Source organism: Bemisia tabaci, chromosome 6 (genome assembly GCF_918797505.1).
Source record: "Bemisia tabaci chromosome 6, PGI_BMITA_v3".
Classification (NCBI taxonomy): domain Eukaryota; kingdom Metazoa; phylum Arthropoda; class Insecta; order Hemiptera; family Aleyrodidae; genus Bemisia; species Bemisia tabaci.
In genome coordinates, this window is record NC_092798.1 from 52,024,104 (window position 1) to 52,045,067 (window position 20,964).

At 42.0% G+C, this 20,964-nt stretch overlaps 1 protein-coding gene across 1 annotated transcript in view; it reads right to left on the reverse strand.

Moving 5' to 3' along the window:
- The window catches only part of LOC109042038 (uncharacterized), a 503,516-nt gene that overhangs the window by 333,588 nt on the left and 148,964 nt on the right, over nucleotides 1–20,964 (reverse strand). Inside the window, exon 2 of the mRNA XM_019058595.2 lies at nucleotides 1,760–2,128. Coding sequence (XP_018914140.2) covers nucleotides 1,760–2,128 — 369 coding nt within the window. The remainder of the gene's footprint in view (nucleotides 1–1,759; nucleotides 2,129–20,964) is intronic.

Sequence of the window (20,964 nt, forward strand, 5' to 3'; positions counted from 1 at the left end):
TGACTCCGTTCCGCGAATGCACAACGAGTTCAACGATTAACAATCACTTGGAAATTTACGCAATTTTCCTCCCTTCTCCAACCCCCCCCCCCCCACCATCGGTCGTTGTCCTCAACACACGCCTCCTGGTGAGACAACGACCCCGGTGAGACTGATTTGTCCGCCGCCACTTTTCCTCGTCAAATTTTCTGCGTGGCAGCGTAATTGGCGTGAGTCACGCATAGTTTTGTCTTCGGTAGTGTGTTTCTGCCTTGGATCTAATTTGGTGGATGGTTTCTCGTAAGCAAAACTGTATTGAACGCAGTGTATCAATGGTTGAGAAGATTCGACGGTTGTGTCAGAGCGACGTGCGATACATTGCATCAATTCGTTCCATAAGTTCAGCTACTTTTCATTTTTTTCGAATTTTGAGATCGCACTTCTGTTTTCATAAGACTAGAGAATTCATGTACCAAATTTGACAAAGAAATTCAACGTTATGAAGGCACGGGTTTCTTTTAGAGGAAAAATATTGCATTCGATGCTGATATCGAATCTGCACTCAAATGCGATATTTTTCCACTAAAAAAAAAACCCTGCCTTTAATACGCTGAATTTCTTTGTCGAATTTGGTACATGAATTCTTTAGTCTCATGACAACTGAAGTGCAATCTGAAAACTCGATAGAAGCAGGTACTTCAGTAACGCCAAGATGTATAAAACAAACTGCTCTGCCGGGTAATTTAGCAGTTTATAATTTCTCGCACACTTTTTTTTACATCTAGTATGTTAAATCAACTTCACTTTTTTCCGGTGAAAACTGAGTCATTTTCAGTCGGAGAGTAAATTAAAAATTAAATATATTGAGAAAAAAACGTGAGACCTTCAGGTACCTACAGGTGAGGCCTATCTGTGGGTCTTAGATTTTTTCTTTGATATTTTTCATTTTTAATATATTTTCCAACTGAAAATGACTCAGTTTTGAGTCGAAACATCTCGGGTTTTTAGTGATGTATTTTAGTCTTGTTCCCCGTTTTTCCCGTGTTTTTTCTCCTGTTTTTTCTAGACAGGGTTGTCACATCATTTAGAAAATGAAATTCCTTGACATTTCCCTGATTTTCCTGACACATTTTGGTAAAATTCTCTGACAATTGAAGATGTGACGGATGGTTAAGAAGGCATAATTGGATATATTTATGCTAAAAAGACAATGTGCATAGGGATTGTGTGCAACATAGTTCCTTTTAGCATAAATACGTTCAATTGAAATTGGTTTTCAACCAAAAGTTGTTCGAAACCTCAAACCCATTCTAGAAAGCAAATGAAGGCGCTTTAACTTTTCATTGACATTTCCGACAATTTCGTCGTTTTCGTAATTTTCCCTGACATTTCCCGGTTTCTCCTGACTTTTTAAAATTCCCTGATATTTCTCGGTTTTCCTTGACTGTGGCAACTCTGTCTAGGATTGTCATCTTTGAGAAGAAATGATAGAAAAATGTCTTTGAGAAAAATGTCTTCTAGTTTCGTCTGTCGATGTTCTTCATTCCTGAACTGTTCCTGCATTTGGAGTAAAGGTTGATTCTGTTCCTGGTCGGCTAAACCAATTAAATTTTACAGTTAATCGATTAGGTATTTATTTTGGGCAATGTTCAGAAATCTGTGGGGTTAATCATAGATTTATACCCATTATGGTAGAAGTAGTTTTAAATCAGGGATTTTCTGTTTGGTTAGAAAATTCAAGGTCATTAAAAGCTTGCTTGTTTTGCGTGGGTGGACTTACCGAAAACGAGCATTTTCTTGACCATGAAGTCCTCGTCGTCGAAGGTGGAGACCTGGCACTTGTACTCGCCGGAGAGCTCGGTGGTGGGGTTGAGGATGTAGAGGGCGCGATGCTTGGTGGCGCGGTGCTCGGAGGAGGCGTAGTCGAGCCGGAGGCGGCCCTTGAGGATCCCGAGGTCCTGCGGCTTCTTGCCCGGGATCCACTGGTAGACCGGGGCCGCGCTGTTGTTGAAGAACCACTTAACCACGAGGCCGGCCTCCTTGTTCAGCTCGTCCGGACGAAGCGAGTACTCGCAGTCCAGCAGCGCCCCCGGCCGCGTCCCGTTCTCCACGAACGCCGGCACGCGCAGGTCCGTTATCTGAACACCAACTGAAACAAATCAAAATACATCTCGTAAATTTATTTGCAAAGCAAATTTGAAAAATTAGATGTTAGGTTGCCTAAGGAGGTTCTGAGTTGGGGGTCCCTCCTGGCAGAAAACGTGGAGGGCGCCCTGCCAAATCGTGGATTGAGGGTATAAGGCAGGAAATGAGGAGATGCGATCTGCCGGAGGAGCTCTGGCAGGATCGCTAGCAGTGGCGGTTGGGTGTCGCCGAGCGCTCAGAAGCGCTATGAGAGCGACTTGTTACACTCAAAAAAATAGTTCTGTTCACAGGGCTCCTGCACTTCTTTTGTAACAGTCACAGAATCTTCCGTTATGCGGACAGAGTGCTCTGTTCCCACGACCGAGGTTCTGTTCTTACAACAGAAAAATTCTGTAAGTGTAACAAAAAAACTGAAGGAGCCCTGTGAACAGAAAGTTCTGTCGTCGGCACCATCTTTTTTTCTGTGTAGTAGTAGTAAATGTGAAAATTCAGAAATTTTACTCAGGGTCGTAGAAAGTTTCGAAAAATTGAATGTTGCCTTAGCATATATAATGTTTTATAATGGGCGACAATAATCAAAAGCTGATTTTACATTATGAAAAGACTACGTCCACGGTTGAATGAACAAAATCAAAAGTAAAGTTAGCATTTTTTAAAATGTAAAATCAAAATTTGAAAACTGCCGCACATTCTTTTGACATTATAATTGCTAAAGCAACATTCAATTTTTTCCGTGAATACCCTTGCCGCGATCTGGAGTTTTTGCCTTCGAGGCCTTGTCCACACGAGCGCGGTTCGAGGGACTTCGGGCGAAATCGACCGAGAAACTTCTGATAACTCACCCAATAACTTGTTGATGGAACCCACAGTTCGAGAAACTAATTCGTCCAAACTGCGCTCGTGTGGACAAGGCAAGGCTTTACGGATATATTTCTGATTTTCCTCCCAGAGAAATCGAAGTTTCCCTCACGATTGAACGTAACTACATTTCAATTTTGCCAAATTTTTCCCTCGCAAGTGGGTCCGTTGCGCAAGTTACAGAGTCGTGTATTGGTACCTGATTCTTGTAGATTAGCTAAAAATAATAAGATCCTTCTTAACAGCAACTCTCTACGTTCAATGTTGACCGAGATATCGCCCTTTGAAAACTCGGGTTTTTGACGTCATCCATCGCGGTAGTGTCACCCTTGGTTTCTTCCACGTTGCTTTCATCAGTCGATGTGATGGCACTTGCTGTTCAACGTGAAACCCGGATGGAAGCAAGGTGGAAGAGACCAAGGGTGTTACTACTGTTACTACCGCGGTGGATGCCGTCAAAAACCCGAGTTTTCAAAGGGCGATATCTCGGCTAATATTGAACGTAGACAGTTGCTGCATGAGACAGAACTTATTTTTTGTAGCCAATCTACAAGAATCAAGCATCAAAACACAATTTTGTGACCAGCGCAACTGACCTATTGCATTTTTACCGGGGCAATCTTGGACATTTCAAATTGAAAATGCCACTGACTTTCCTTCAGGTATTATGTAAGAATCTGAACAATATTGGACAAAAATTGAGCATTTATATCCTTGTAAAACATCGTTAATTATTTATCGTTAAATTATTATTAGTCATTTATTTTTCGTCCTCGCAATATTGGCGTTAACACCGATTATATATTTAACGCAGTAATGGTAAAACACGATTTTAAGGGCTAGAAACTCAACTGAACTATAAAAAAGCGGAGACACGCGTTTTGATCATGAGGTACTTGACCCCAGAAGGTGGTTCAGTGAAGGGGCTCAGAGCAAGGGACAAACAATATTTAATAAGTTTTTCAAGCCATTTAACCTCGTCGACGGGAAATATCAATAAATATGGCGGCTGATATCGCGAGGTGACCTAACATAGGAATGAGGGCACACTGGACTTTTCCTCCACGGCGCCGTGCGTTATGCCCTGCATACAGGGTGTCTCAATGTTAAACCGTCAGAAGTGAGATTTCGTTCCAAAATAAAGTTGTTTCCCGTGTGTATTTTCAGTCAGAGCTACGGTTACCTCCCCAATGTTTGGCTGTTTTTGACATCAAAATGTTCGTTAAACGCTTATTTTTTATCGAGAATCAATAACTCTATGCTTATTTTTTAGGACTAGGGTATACGTCCTTTTAACTGGGGAGGGTTACGTATGGATACTTAAATCAAGTCCTTGATGTGAGATGATCATGTATTAAATGGTTGAAGATCTGCTCACAGCTACAATATAGCATTTAATTCGTACAATTGGACTCGATATTGCAAGGAATATGCAATGAGGAATAAGGAACTATGATTTCTGGCTCATCAATGTACAGTATTAAAATTTACACAATTATTTGCCTTTAAAATTAACAATATTTTGGTGGAAAGCAAAAACTAGGTATTTGCTTTTCTGAGAGATTTTGTAGATAACTATGAAGAAGCAACGTGTTTACGACACTGTAATCGCGCTGGTTCCTCTTTGCGAAATGCGATCCACTTCGATGACACGTTTGAGTCGAAACCTGAAACAAACCCTCCATTTCCGTGCGGGTTTTTTTTTCTCTCCCTTTTTTATTTAATTGTTCGGAACGTCAACTAACATAAACTGTAAAGGGCTTTTATTTCTCGATCAAAATTTAACTTTACGCAGGCCGGTTGGTAGAGCACAAAAAACCGGGGGCTCTAAATATTTACATTCGGCTCTCTCCCCACCTTAGTTGCCAGATTGTGCTGAAAAATCAGCACTTTTCCCTATTTGAATCAATGTAAAGTATCCAAATTTTATCGCACAATCTGACGACTATGCTCCCCACCCCATCTCCCTCCTCGGACCCTTCTCTGTGAAAAACCTCTTATCATTGCGTGCTAGCCGTATACAGATACGCGATTCTTGCTAAAAGCGCATCGGTGCTCACCGAAACTCCGCCCTCCGCAGGTTGGCCGGACACGAAACCGCCGTCGGCGAATAAATTCGCTCTCCGATATCCCCGAGATCAGTCCACCTCCTTACATTCCCCCGATTGGAGGAAAAACACCGTATGATCTTTCGGTCCTTGCCAAATTTCCTTTAATAAAATGTGCGTTTTTCGGAAAACTAATACATGTTTTCGTCTTAATCTTAATTTGGTTCTCAATTTTATCTAACTTTTATGGTATGAAATTTGTGGGGGGAAATAGATACTCATAATTATTGTCAATATCATCCCTAGTCTTCCTTATTTGTACTTCAATTTTCAATTCGGAGCTACAATTTTTGCACGAAAAAAATGGATTGCTGATTTAACAAATAAAATGTTTTTAAAAAAATGGTCTACAGGTTTCAAATACATAAAAACACTTGTCTACTTTAGGGAAACAGATGATACATATGTTGAATCTATATAATGAGTTAGAAATTTTAGTTCCTAATTGAAAGCAAAAAGTGGTCCATTTCGTCCTCCGAGTTGGAGGGTAAAGTCGAACAAGAAGAGGGAAAAGAAAAATAGAAAAATCGGAAGGAGAAGAAAAGAAAATTTTTTTCTCATTTTTTCATCTTTTCCTCCCTCTATTCCTTCCTCTATTTCTGCCTCTCCTTATTTAGGAGCTATAATTTTTGGTTCACATTCGAAAAAACATATGTAGCATTGGTTTCATCATGCAGATATGCGCTTTAATGGACGATCTAGCAATAGTAGTTCCATATTGCGAAATGATCCATTTATTCTCTTCTTATTTTGTCTCTTCCTCAACTTCCCTACGTTTGCCTCTATCTCTCTATTTTATCTTGCATCTTCTGCCTCTTAATCGTAATCCGTCTTCCTCTCTTGAATCTTCTCCTCCATCTGCTTCTTTCCTCTTCCTCTTCTCGTCCCCTTTCTACAAATTTTTTATATGTCCTCATCAGACATATCTGTTGAGAATCCTAAGATCCGAGTCAGTCAACCTAGTGTAAAAATATCCGCCAAACACGGAAAAAAATTAAATGTTGATTTAGCATGTATATTGTTTAAAACATGTCCGACAAGTTTCAAATACTGATTTTACATTCGGAGAAATGCTAACTTAACGACGCCCACTGTAAAACGATGAAATTCAAATGTTGGGTTAGCATTTTTGTACTGTAAAATCAGCATGTGAAACTTGACGGGCTTTTTTTTTAACAGTTTAAATACTAAAACAGCATTTATTTTTTCCGTGAAAAAGGAAATTCGACGACCATGGAATGCCGATGCGGCGTTTTTCCGCGACACGGGAGCTTACATTGTGCGGGAGGATCTTGGAGCCGGCACGGGACATAAAGTTGCTCCTCTGACAAAAGCGAGAATCTCGATTCCCACGTGAGCCTTGCTCTCCGTATAACTCGGCGCTTTCTGGGGCTCATGTGGAAATAAGGATGCGTTCCTGCGTCGGAGGAGCGACGATAATGCCTCGGCGCTGATCCGTGTAGGGTCCGTCCAAGCCACTTAACATGGCGGAAAGAACGCATGATTGAAATTTCGGGCCTCGGGGCATTTGGCCGGGCCGCACGGAGCTAACCTAAGTGTGTAATCAATTTTTCAATTTGAGCCGAGCTATGGCGTACGGCTGCGGTGAATTGCTGCCCATAGCACGCTCTCCCCCCCCCCCCCCCCGACGGAGGAGGGAATAAATAGGTGCGCCGTGGAGGGGTGCGCTAGGGATAAGGGAGGCAGGGCCAACTCCCCTTTTGGCTCCACCAGCACACACTGGTATACGCCCTTAAAATCTGGCCAAGAGTCAAAATTCAAAAAAAAAAAGTTTTTTTAAAAGAAAAAACAACTCATGTCCTACATTCTTCTTCAGGGTATGAGGTTTTCAAAGCAGCTGGATTTGGATTGGTTTCGGTAGGTTATTTCTGCATCGTCATTATTTTAATTCAAACGATATGTATTCATATTTTTTACTTAATTTGATTTTACAAATATCGCTCCACAGACGAAAAAGTGTAAGTGTATTTCAAGGTTGCAAAATTTTCACTCGCAGATTGTATTTTTATTAGGAAATTAAGGGGTACTAGTAACTAAAATGTAACTGATTTTCCTTCTGATTATATCCACAAATCGGCATCACTTTGATCAAAATTGCGAAGTTACATTCCTGTAAGTAAAGCGATTGCTGGAGTCATTTTCGCAACCTTGGAATGGAGTTAGTATCCTTCCTCTAAGAAGCGAGGACGTGAGGAAAGCTCAATGACTTTGGCCGACATTTTTTTTTACAAAAAACCCCCAAATCCATGGGCAAATTTCTTCATCAAGTAACCTGGAATCTGGATCAACCTACTCAAAAAAAGGTGTCACAGTTCGAATAAAGCAGTCTCAACGTTCGAAGACAAAATTATGCGGAAATCTGCGGAAAATAACGGATTCGTCCGCAAGGAACAACATTTTTCAGAAATACAGTTAGACGGTTCAAAAAGCTTGAATAAAGGCATTTTGGAACCAATTTTAAGAAAAATAGACTGACTGCATCAAATAACGTATCAATAGCCTATAGTAGTTGCATACGTCACTCGAATAAAAAAGTTTCTTTGAATTCAGGAGTTATTTCCGCGAGATAGATTTGTCCAGGTCTTCAATGCAAACGCCAGACTGTGCGGCAGAACCATTCGTTGGTGAGGGCACGCTAAATTACAAATACTTTCACAATCAAGTTATGTGCAACAAACATGGTGGGGCATGCCCCCGGTCCCCTGCTCCCGCGAAGCGATTGAAGTTGCCGATCTCATGACAAAAACAGAGCCGGGTATTTAAATATTCAAGCGAGAGATCAAAGATGATTGTTTTCAAAGGGGTTTCGTTGCATTCGAACGAGGCTCCACTATTTACACGCTAGATTGATGACAAAAGCTCCCGCAAATTGCCCCACAAACCGTGCTTCCGTCTTGCGAACAAGTGCATTAACGAATTGTGACGCGAATTTTGATAATTTTAAATTCAGCCACCGGAAACCGATCGCCCACGACAAAGGCCTCGTTAATCGTTAATCGGACCGTGCTCTTTCGTTCGGAATTACGGTGAATTGGTCTGTGAACGCTTAAAAAACGGTTTACTGTTCATGCTTGGAGAGGTACGTCGAATAAAATCACTAGATTTTGGGTAAGCGCCAGCCAGAGACAAACTGAGACCCTCCTCTAACCTCTGAAAGGCACACTGAGAAGGAGCTATGGCTTACAAACCAATTAGTGGTTCATATGGAACACCACTACACGGAGAAAAAAACTTCGTGTGCGGGGCCCGAAGTTGAGGTCATATGGATCTCTGAAGTTTTCGGATCTCGCGTCCGAAAACTTGAGGTCCAGTTGCCAAAGTTCGGGTCAAACATCTGAAGTACTTTGTTGGGTTCGGGCAACAAATTTGAAATGCGCCGGCACAATCCGAAGTACTTCAGAAATTTGACACAAACTTCGGCTGCTGGACCTCAAGTTTTCGGACACGAGATCCGAAAACCTCACAGATCAATATGACCTCAACTTCGGGTCCCATGCACGAAGTTTTTTCTCCGTGTAATTTTAGTAAAAGCAACATATAATAACAGCACAAATACCTTAATGATGTTGCATATACTTTCTTGGTATGGTAAGAGGACTCTTACTTCGCTGGCGAGTTCGCAAAGTTCACCCTTATTGACATTTTCACCAGCTATTGCTTATGTCTCCCACATTGTTACCTCTTATCGCTGTAGCTTCGTTCGCTCGAAAAATACTAGCAGTAGGCATGCTAACAGCCGAGGAAGGTTAATCCATTGGGACGCATTCTGCAAACGAACTATGTATTATGACGTGAGCCTGTATGTATATTCTTGGAGTCTCAGGGCTCTTGTCTCAACGCACATTACTTTCGCTGGCCGAGGTTCGCAAAAGTTTCAACCTTTGTTTGAACATTTTTTCACCAGCGTATTGCTTATGTCTCCCACCATTGTTTACCCTCTTATTCGCTGTAGCTTCCGTTCGCTCGAAAATTATACCTAGGCAAGTACGGCATGCTAAACAGCCGAGGAGGTTAATCCATTGGGACGCATTTCTGCCAAACGGAACTATGTGTATTATGACGTGAGCCCTGTTATGTATATATTCTTATGAGTCTCAGGCTCTTGTCTTAACGCACATAGTTCCGTTCGGCAGAAATACGTCCGTTTCATCGACCTCATCCTGTTTGCAAGCTGTCTCCGCTGCGCTAATTCTGACGTCCATCAACCAAGTTCTGAAAATTTAATCAAAAGTAGTTGGGCGCGGAAGTTACTTCCGTCTGCGAGTCGGCCGACTCAGAAGTTAAGGGAAATAGCTGCACGAGGGTCCCGCGATGCAAAAAACCCTTATCTCCGCCGACAATCGTGAGGAGATACGCGGTTCCTGCAATGTAAACCGGGGGTGATCACAGCAGGAACCGGGAGGGCCACCCTTAATCCAATCACCGTGTTGTCGGAGGCCTGTTTTAGCCACGACAAAAATAGCGGAATAATCCGAGGGACCGTGGATACGAGGGATGAAAGGGGATCGGGAAGGGATGAAAGGGGCGGGATAAAAACCCGTACGCGTGTCTTGAGCACTGCTCATTAAAAGGTGAGCTCCGGACCCGCGGGGAGGGACGAGGGATGCACCACTAATTATCCATTATTGTCGCGTTTGAGCCACGACCCTTCGAATCTCTCCGGTTGAGCTAGTGTATTTCCAGTTTATCTGTTGGCAAGCTAGACGTGCTTTTGGGTCAAAGGATGGTGCGTTGGTTTACTTCTCTCATCAATGAATGAACTCAACTTCTTGTTATTTTTAGGAATGAATCAATCTGTTTTTAAAAATCGACGGTGTAAGTCGGAAATCACATAACTCCGTTTGCGACGTCGCAGACTTCCTGTCATACTTCATTTTTGAAACGGAAAACTACTCAACAGCAATTCTTTAAAACTGCCTTGATTTTTCTTCTCTGTACGAGGACAATTCTGTAAAAATTTCGAGGAATGATGTCAATTTGTTCTCCTTTAAAAATAACAGAGGCGGAGATTTTCAGACACCGCAAACGAGTTATGTGATTGCCGACTTACACCGTCCATATGCGTAATTCACTGTTTAAAATTTTTGTGATTTTGAGACTTTTAAATTTCTGAAAACTTTTAATTTTGAAACATCAAAAGATATTGATGTAGATATACATTTTACTTAAGTTTGTATCTTAGTAACTTCATTAACCCGGAAGGGTAATAATAAAGGATAATTTCTACTCTACTCTACTCTGCTCTACTCTCTTCGAATCTCTCGGGTTGAGCTAGTGTACTCCGAGTTTATCTGTTGGCAAGATGAACGTGCTCTTGGGTCTATCACGGTATGTCACTGCGTGCGCGGAGACGAGACATGGCGCCTTGATACAACTATTACTACTCTTAGGATGTCCGTGTTGCCTATTCAAACAATTGGAGGCGCACATTCGGCCTTAGGTCCGCGCTCAACGCAATTCCTGGCCATTATTGTTTGTAAAGCAGCCAGAATTAAAATTTCATTTGGAACTTGTCGAATTTTGAATTACCGATTATTTTTCGACAAAAATGGGTAATAGAAATAATCATTATTGTCAAAATGAGCCATGAAAATTATAAACTGATTAATTGACCACCAGACGAGGTCGAATTTAACATTACGATATTTGATAACCCATCAAATTTCATAAAGAAAACGATTTTTACGATGGAAGTGGCTGAAAGTAATTCCTACCAAGATACTGACGCTCTCCGATGCATGAAATTAAACTCCCTGCTTAAGAAAAAAGAATAATCTAGACTTTAGTTAAATCGCACACTGACCGTTATCGTGACTGTCTCTGCGGTATATGAGAATATGACTACTTTAATACCAGCGCTTCCGCTCGGTTATTGCACGTTTTTACGCTTAGAATAAAACAGGATGGGGAGGAAACCATTGTAGTACGCGATTTTACTCACGTATATTCAGATTTTTCTTGTGAGCAAAAATTCAAATTTTTCGTAACCAAACATTAAAAGCTCTATTTCTTATTTGGAAGTTGATTTCGGTCATTTTCGTTACTAAAATTGTGTTTTTTGTAAATTTTGAAAAAGTAACTTATACTGGAATGCTCAAATCCGTACCTTGTCTAGTGGTCCATTCATGCATATAAACATTCAGTTATAACAATGTTCATAGAGCTACATGCTAGACTGATACACGGTGAGAAAAATCCACGCAAAAGTTTGGTTAATGCGGGATGTAGAAAAAATAACCTAAGCCTAGTTGACTCGGGGTTCCCAAGGCTCTCCATTGCTTTCTGAGCTTAATTCATGGCAAACTGTACCAAAATCACAAAATTTGGCTTGGTTTGTGTTTCACCTCCTTTATTAACCAAAAGTAACACAAGAACACAACAGTGGCTGGGCGTGAATGATCGATTATCGATTTTTACCCATGTGATGCTATAGTGAGGAATCATTAAGGTGTTTGTTGCAAACACCATTGTCGATCCACTCCCATATAGGTTTCAATGGCAGATCAATCGATAAATCGCAAAGTACGCAACGCCACTGGAAGACAAGTATTTTTATCAGTATAGTTCGATGAGTCAGAAATAAAACGTCTTTATTCAGACTTAATCCGAGCTTTTGCTTCCTTTCCCTCGTTTTTTACCTTACGAGCAAGTCAAAGAGTTATTATGTCAGAACTAAACAATTTCTAGCATTGCCAGCATGATTAACAGGGCCCAGGATCGGATAGACGACGCACAGTGGATCTAGCCAATTAGAAAGGTCGGACATGATTTAAAAACTTTAAAAGCGTATATCTTCATTAGTATAAAATGTATGTATGTGTGTATGTACGTATGTATAAAGCCGCTTTTATAGCGCTCTTTGGCGCTCAAAAGTATAAAATGTCAATGTTCTAAAAGTAATCTCATTGGTTTTCTCGTATAATTTTATATAATAAGGACCCCCTAAATTGAAATTGTGACAAAATAAACGTAAAATTGTACATTTTTGTCAAAAATTCAATGTGCGACTTGTTCCGAAGACTCGTCCCACTGTGGGGCGGGAGCCAGTGCCTGGGCGTGAATGATAGATTATCGATACTTCCCCATTTGAAGCTATCGTAAAGAATCGATTATTAATGTGTTGGTTGCGAACACCCTGTTTATCGACCCTTATTTGTAGGTTTAAATGGTAGAACAATCGATGTATCGCAAAGCACGCCACGCCACTGGCGGGAGCGTGGCGATGATGAAGGAAATCCACGAGAGGGACATTGATGGAGCGGGGAGCGGGGAAGTTGTATAAAAGTTAGCGGGGATTACGGTGGGACCGAGACCAGGTGGGGGCCCGGGGCCCAGGGCCGAGGTATTCCGCCGTTTCAAAATATTTACGAACGGAGCCCCCGGCCCCTCCCCCTCCCTCCGCCGCCCCGAGCCGCGTCGCGTCTGATTCGCAAGCGTCCAATAAATTAATTACCGTGACAAGTGCAGTGAAAAAATTACGGGTGGCCAGGAGTGGGGTGGAAATACGCGGCGCGGATTTGCAAACCCTGTCCGCCGTGTTGCCGGGCTAAAATATTGCAGGAGCCGTTGTAGAGATCACTTATGTAAGATGGGCATTAGTCAGAATCAGCATAACTGCATTCCACGTTGCTCTGATTCGACAGTATTCCGAACTAAGAAACATACCTTTTTCTGGCTCATTTTCGAAAAAACGTACGTATCATTAATTTCTCTGGGCAGATCAGTGGTTTCATGGTTTCATGAATAGGTCGGAAATAGTGGTCTCTTGTTGCAAAAAGTGGTCCCTGAGTTTGAAGCAGTACATTGGAGATTTTCAATTCCCCGTGGTTTCCTTGTGCTTCCCCATATTTTTGGGGGCTTTTAAGAGGAAAAGAAAATACAAAAGTCATCGCTAAAATATTTCAGTTACTTCAAATTGAAATGTTTTACCGTCATCACTCTTTAATGCCGTTTCATCCCTCATTTCCTGCGTTCGGTGATTTTTTCCTACCAACGTGAATTTCGCGTGTTTTTCCCGATTTCTAGGAACCCTGCTGTTTTATCAATTCAACTTTAACGCCGCTCAGATTGCCTAACACGTTAAGTAAAGGGGAGAGCGATTTCTACGATCGGGTTCCTAACGCCGTCGTTTCTACTGAGATAACTCTCTGACCGTGTCGATTCAGTCTAATTGAATCCAATGTTCGAACTCCCTTAAATGGCCCACCAATTGTAACATAAACGCACCACGTTGCGTTTTGAAAAGGATGCGTCGGAAGTGGTTTTGACTGCAACTTGTCAATTTTATCCGGTCAAAATTAATTCATAATCGAGCAAAAATATTTCGAATGAGAAAAAGAGTCGTTCTTAATATTAAATTTTATGAAGACACACAATTTCAAACCTAATGCCCTCGAATCGAACTTGATGCGACTTGCTGAGCTTCTTTAAAACTCGGTCCAAACGATAGATACAACTATTTCAACTCCTACGCCGCTAAGATTGCCTACCCTCCAAACGTAAGGGGCAAGTGTATTCCACAACCGCACTGGGAAAAAAAAACACATTGGATCTAGGATCCAGACTCTTGAAAACATTGACAAGAAAAAATACTCTTGATTCAATCAGATTTAAGCTTAAATCAAAAGTAAATCCGCTCAAATTAAGAGGCTTGGTTCTTGATTTAAGCAAAAATCCGATTGAATCAAGAGTATTTTTCCTTGTCGATGTTTTTAAGAGTCTGGACTCTAGATCCAATGTATTTTTTTTCTCCAGTGCGGGTCTTCATATTAAATTTTATGAAGGAACAGAATTTCAAACCTAATTTCCTCGGTTCAAACGATAGATACAACTATTTCAACTCCTACGCCGCTAAGATTGCCTACCCTCCAAACGTAAGGGGCAAGTGTATTCCACAACCGCACTGGGAAAAAAAAACACATTGGATCTAGGATCCAGACTCTTGAAAACATTGACAAGAAAAAATACTCTTGATTCAATCAGATTTAAGCTTAAATCAAAAGTAAATCCGCTCAAATTAAGAAGCTTAGTTCTTGATTTAAGCAAAAATCCGATTGAATCAAGAGTATTTTTCTTGTCGATGTTTTTAAGAGTCTGGACTCTAGATCCAATGTATTTTTTTTCTCCAGTGCGGGTCTTCATATTAAATTTTATGAAGGAACAGAATTTCAAACCTAATTTCCTCGGTTCAAACGATAGATACAACTATTTCAACTCCTACGCCGCTAAGATTGCCTAACCCTCGATCTGAAGGGGCGAGTGTATTCCGGAAGCGGGTCGGCAACGACGCCGCCTTTCTTAATGAAACCACTCGTTGACGTGGCGCGGAGTCAATACGCAAGCTGAAAATACGAGCCCCGATAATAGTTGAGACGTGTTCAGCCCCCCGCCACCCCACAACACCCCCACCCGCCACCCCACAACACCCCCACCCGCCACCTCCGCCGGCTCCCGAAACAAAGTCAAATTGATTCATAATTTCACGACCGGGTGAAGCGAGCAGCGTTCACGTCGTCGCTCTTGGCTCTTGGCGGCCATCGCCCTCGTAATTTTTCATCTTCAAATGAGCTCGCCGCCTCACGCTTTTACCCTTTCCCGTCTCTTAGCTCGGATTTCACACGCCGCAACGCGCTCCCAGGGGTAGGGGTTGCGTTTTTGCGCTTTTAGTCACGACCGGGTGACAATAATTTTCCTTGAATCACGGAAAAAATTGAATGTTGATTTAGCATTTATACTGGTAAAAAAACGTGCGACAAGTATAAGTGCTGATTTTACACTTAAAAAAATGCTAACGACATTAAATTTGTTCATTTAATGGTGGACGTGGTTAATGTAACATTCTTCATTGTAAAATCAGCATTTATACTTGTCGAGTATTGTGCTACCAACATACATTTTTTTCCGTGTTCTCAAAATTCCCTTGCTTCATTCTGAATTTTGGGTGACTTTTTGACAAGAAATTTCTTGTTTTTTTTTCCTCCTGCTTTTTAAAGAACGATAAGCGTGAAAGTCATTTTCACAAGAGAAGTATTCAGGGCAAAATGTCGGCTCTGCGAGTAGAGAATAGGGACGGTGTCTTAAACGCTTAACTATTCGACGGCAATGAAAGAAACTTCCACGTTTAAGGGAAATTTTTGAAACATCCTCCTGATTTGTCGAGGTTTTCGAACACTAAAATGATGCTGAGACTACTGTATGCAAAACAGAGAATTACAAAGCAGCTTTGAAAACAGACAAATTTATTTAATTCTCATTCGTGCCATGCCTCGGAGTTCATTTTGAGACAATTCCATGGTATAAATATCACGTTATTACTTCAACTACACCAAAATAATTTTTTACCACATGAGTTTCGGTAAAAAACTACTTAAGAGTTTTGGAAACCTAAATGTTGATTTTATTAGTTTGATCTAATTCTGAAAAAAGAACAATTTGAAAAGTAGACGAAACTGAGTTGGACAACATTTGATTCTTCCTTGATGTCACAGCCCCTCTTCGACTAATAGAAAGCAAACGGATTGTCAATATATAGAGAGAGAAAAGCTCAAATTTGACCCATGTTATTGGGTACTTTTATTTCAGCCCGAAAATTGACCAAAATCGATCGACGCTCATTCCGAGCAGAAATATTGCTCCACAAGGCAACAAAACAAAAAGCAGCGAAAAGACCGCGGGGTTGGTGAACCTGGAAACGCGAACGGGATAAATTAAACGGGCGGCGAGTCACATTTATCATAGAACAAAAGGACTTGAGGACACTGGCGGGCGGTTATTGGGCGAAAAGCGAGTGGTCACTCGCTCCGAAATTAAATTGGCGGCTCATAAAATCTTAAGAATTGGACGTAAGAAGGCTCAATTATCCGCCGAGTCACGGCCCGTCGAGGGCTCGTCGCCAATGGAGAGGGGAAAACATAAGGACCCCACACCAGCCCCCCCCCCCTCCCCCCTGGGGGGTGAGATAGTCGACAGCTCGAGACAATGGAGCCTAGCAAGTGTCGTATTCGCATTGTCAAACCGTGCAAAGAATGAAGTACATCAGGATACTAGTCAAATCTGAAAGGAGAGTTTTGCAAAGAGACCTTCGTGATATTCTGCCGTGATAAGTAAGTGAGAGTAAGTAAGCGAAGGGTAAGTGCAAAAATTATGTTTTGGGAAAACTAGCTCACTAGTGTTTGAGTGGAAAATTTTATTGAAAGAGGCCTCCGTTCTTCGTCAAATTGCCGCCAATCATCCAAAAGACTCGTTTAGATGATTAAAAATCGACGAATTTTATTTTATTTATTTATGTAAAAAAGGTATGTTGGAGTTTCTTAGCCATCGTGCGTTAAATTCAGTATAAAGCTGATATCCACTACAGAGGAAAGAAGCTCACATATGGGCACAATTTTCCCTCGAAGAGATCCGCTGTTTGGTGCAACACTAGTAACAACCATTCAGGAAGGCAACTGCAGACGCGTTTTGGCCTTGTTGGGCCAATCCTCATTGCAGCGCAGCCTCCTGAATTTTTTGCCATGTGAAGAAGGTACTATTCATTTTCATGTCAGACTACTGTGTTAGGAAAGACAGCCGTAAGTGTCATCTTCTGCATGCTTTCGTGGTTTCGTTTTGGACACACAACAAATAAAGTTTCAAGTTAGGAACTGGCAAAAAAGGGCTTCGTTTTACTTAAAAGTAGAGTCTTCCTTGAAAAATTCTCCTCACGGCTGTTTTACTTGATTTTGGCAGTGACACTGTGGGGTAAAGTTCGCTAGATCCAGACATCTGGTAACATTTACCATAATATTGACGAATATGATCAGAGTTAGAGTCGTTGCAACTAGTGGCGCATGGCGTCTTTCGCGACATATCCATTGATTTGCCCTTCAACATTTGGAAAAGGATCGATAAACAGGGTGTTCGCAACGAGCACCTCATTAATCAATTCTTTACGATAGCTTCCAAAGGGAAATATCGATAATTGATCATTCAAGCTTCGCCACTGAAGCTATTCTGCCGCGCTAAGGTAAAACGCCGTAAAAGCATTCAGGCGTTGCCATATTTCCTTCAATAAAAAAAGAATTTACCGGGAAAATTCTGAATATTTTTCCTTCAATTTTTCAGCGAATTTTGTTTGCAATTAAATCTAAAATACCTGCAAAGTTTAAAGGAAAAATATGATAAACTCGCTTCAAAAATACGAGTTTTATTCGGAGAAATTTGGCAACTCTCGAAGGTTCATACGGCGTTCTTCCTTAACACGGCAGTATTATCCTCTTTGATAACACGACGGCGACGGGAGCAATAATGCTCAATCCAAGGGGCGGCAACAATGCAAGAGCGGGGAATTGGACGTCCCCCGACGCGAATCACTAATTGCGGCGGCGGGCGGACATACGCCTCGCGATGAGCATCGGTGAAAAACATTCCACCTCGCGGAGACAACAAAAGCGGAATCGAAATCGAAAGCGCCGACGGTGGCGAGTCGCGACGCACCCCTAATAACTTGATCATCGATTCCCGATGAGTGTCCAAAAGTGGCTTGTCAAACACATAGCACATCGCGCGCCCAGGAGTGTGTTTGAGTGCTCCGCGGTCACTCGCGCCCCGCGGTGCGGCGGGGGTGGGGGGGGGGGTTTGGGGTCCAGCCAAACATGCAATTATAGTGCTACATTCATTCCCCACCCCGTCCGTTCACATTTGTCGTAGTTTTTAGTCGAGTGTGATGGTCTCTCGTGTTTTTCGGCGAGATACACTGTTCGGCGGCGCACAGTGGATCGAGTCAATGGAGAATTGGCGCACAAAAATTTTATTGCTTCATCTGAGAGCGCCTAGTGAGCTGAGTTCGCAGTTTTTTTCAAAAAAAATTTCTGACATGGGAAATTGTGGAGAAATTTGATTGAAAGTGAAATAATTTGCCGCTTTGTGACGTCATCTGGCGGCATTCTCCATTTAAACACATGTATTTTAGCAGAATCGGTTATTTTGTCATATCTCCTCTAATAATTGCTCAATTTATGAGTCAAAGGTATCTTCGTCTTCATTTCACTCATTGGATTCCACTTAAACACGAAATTAATCAAATTTCAGACCCTTGCAAATTCTCCATTTGAGACGTCGGACATAGAATTTTTGACTAAAACTGAAAGTTTAGATGTTTATTTCGTCGCATTTTAAATTTCAAGGGGTGCCTCTGAAAGCAAATTTCACGAAGAAACACAGTGGAGCCACTTTTAGAACCTCAAAGTTTTGTGAAAACGGAGTTATAAGCGTTTGAAGTTTCCAATTTTTGTCATAATCTCCAACTAACTCGATCCACCGTGCGGCGATCATTGCGAGGTGGTAACGCTGTTTTTCTTCCGTTTGGATCATTATAGATAATCGAATCTGCAACTGCGTTACCGACAAATTTTACCTTTTGATGTAAAAAAGGGGCTTTTTCATTTCATGGTGGGCTAGACAGCCGCGCGTGCAGTCTTCTGCACGCTTGCTTGGTTGTGTTTCCAACAAACGACACACCAATCGCTCGCGTTAACGAGAAAGGAACCGAGCCGGATCAGCTATTACCGAATGTAAAGAGGCATTTTAAATTGTTATAAGAAAACGTTTGTGCAGATTTTTGTCAAAATTTCAGTGAATTTTCTGCTCACTTCAAAGCGAATTTCTCAAAGTTTATAAGGGAATCAGCACAGACGTTCACTTGTAAAAAATGAAATTGCAGTTTAATTTTGCAATAGCTGATGTGGTCCACATGTGGATTGGTTCTTTTCTGTTAAACGCGGTTCGATTATAAAACAAGACGTCAGGAGAAAGAATACTGCATGAGGTTCTCAGATAAAAACTCAAAAGTCGAACATTTCATCCAACTACGGACGATCGATGTGCTCCTTGAATACATTCTCTCCATGGACTACGATCCCTGACGAGCACAAGAGAAGAAAATCAAAATAATTAATAATACAATCGCACTTTGTAAAATTTTGAAGAGCGGACATTGTACATCCAGCTCTAATCATTTTATGCTCAGAGTGTAATCAACGTCAACAGCATAAAAGAAATACCGGGTGAGCTACAGATTTTTTTTTTTCTATTATGATTTTTACCTTAAATACTTATAAATCCTCCATGCCACAGGAAAAAGTAATGTTAAAAAAAGCTTCATACCTAAATTTACTTAAAATTATGTAAGGTCGGTCCGGCATTCAAGAACTTCTTCAAACCACGATTTCTGAAACTACCTTCGGTCTTGTGAATTTCAATTTTTCCTCTCTCATTTCTTCGAGCATATTTTCAACTCTCAAAGTTCACAGGCCTCGATTTCTTTGACGTTTTTCCTTAATTCCTCAAAAATCCCTGTCACTTTTTTTTCTCTACCACGACTTCCCGTGTCCCTTTGAGTACCTGGCTCCACGTCGTCATCAAACAACCCCGCGCGGTAAACGAAGAGCATTCCACAGGACGAAAACCACCTCTCGACAAGACAAACTCGCGTCGGCTCTGAAAGTCGAGCTTTCTTCCGGGCGCAAAGGTGCTCGGACCGCATTCCGGAGCCAAGAATCCCGCAAAGGGGCACTCGCGCGGGGGGAGGGGGGTGGGCGGGGGTGCGGCCGAGGGTCGTATCCGCTCTAATGAGCATTAACGACTTGCCACCCATTTGAGCGGCCGTAACACACGCGGACGAGGGCTAGGTTTTATTAGGGGCGTTAAGTCCACGGACACTCAACTTATGGTTCATTAAGGCCGCCATTAATTAATTCGGCCAGCGCCCGACAAAACGCTCCTTTACTGCCCTCTTCCTTGAGACGTGCGCCGGGAACCCGGTATTTCATGAGCCCCAGGGGGTAAGCATTCTTATGGAGCTCGAGGCTCATGAAGTAATGCACTTGTTGGGTTTTGATTTCGGCCGAATCACGTGTTGAATCGAAAACGCGCGTCGTAGGCCGATCGATTTATTGAGCGATGTATCTCGGCTGAATGGAGCACGAGGGTCACCTATTAGGGGTCGTGTAATGCACTTTGATGGGGTGATGATCCCATTAACTGAGTTAGGGTACACGCGGTTTCTTTTTCATTGGTCCTATCGGTTCTGCGAATGGAGAAATCGTCACTCTTCTATCGAAAGGGCGAATTTCAATTTCACTTGAGCCTTATTGTCCATACGGTTCTGTGTTTTCTAGGCTTCACTTGGAAATTCAGTTACGCCCTTTCGTTGGAGGAGTGACGAAATCATAGCAAACTGAATGGTGTCTAGAACTCTTATCGATGCCTTTAGAGGTCAACATTCAGCATTATAACATGAGCGGCATTGGTTGACAATATTAAAGAGCATTGGACGTATTTATGCTAAAAGGAACTATGTGCATAGGGTTTGCGTGCAAAGTAAAAGTTCCTTTTAGAGTAAATACATCCCATTGTGACATGAATACAGCGCTTTGCGTGGTGTAAATCATAACATTAAAAACTTTGCGCTTTCTGAAAGAATTTCGTCTATTTTAAAGGAACACAACTCCAACACACTTTCTCGTGTTGCGTCTTTTTATTCGAGAGCCGTTGGCATGTAAAATCGGAACACCGACCTCGCTGACGAAAAATGTAAATCTGAAAAAGATTGAGTTGGTCGCCGCAGGAGGAACCCGAGTTCTCCTCAAATTACCAACCGGCGATGATTTCCCACCCGCCGGGGGAGGGGGTTGGTTAGGGGGGTAAACAAAACAAAACAGAAGCTCAGCAGACAGAGTTTCCTTTAAAAAACGAACTGGGCGGGGGAGTGCAGAGGGGAGGATGGGGGAGGGGGGAGGGGGTGCTGAATGATGGCTGAGCCGAGGGAATTCTCGAGGGGGCGCCCTGCAAATCTCATCATTACGGAAAGCAGCACATA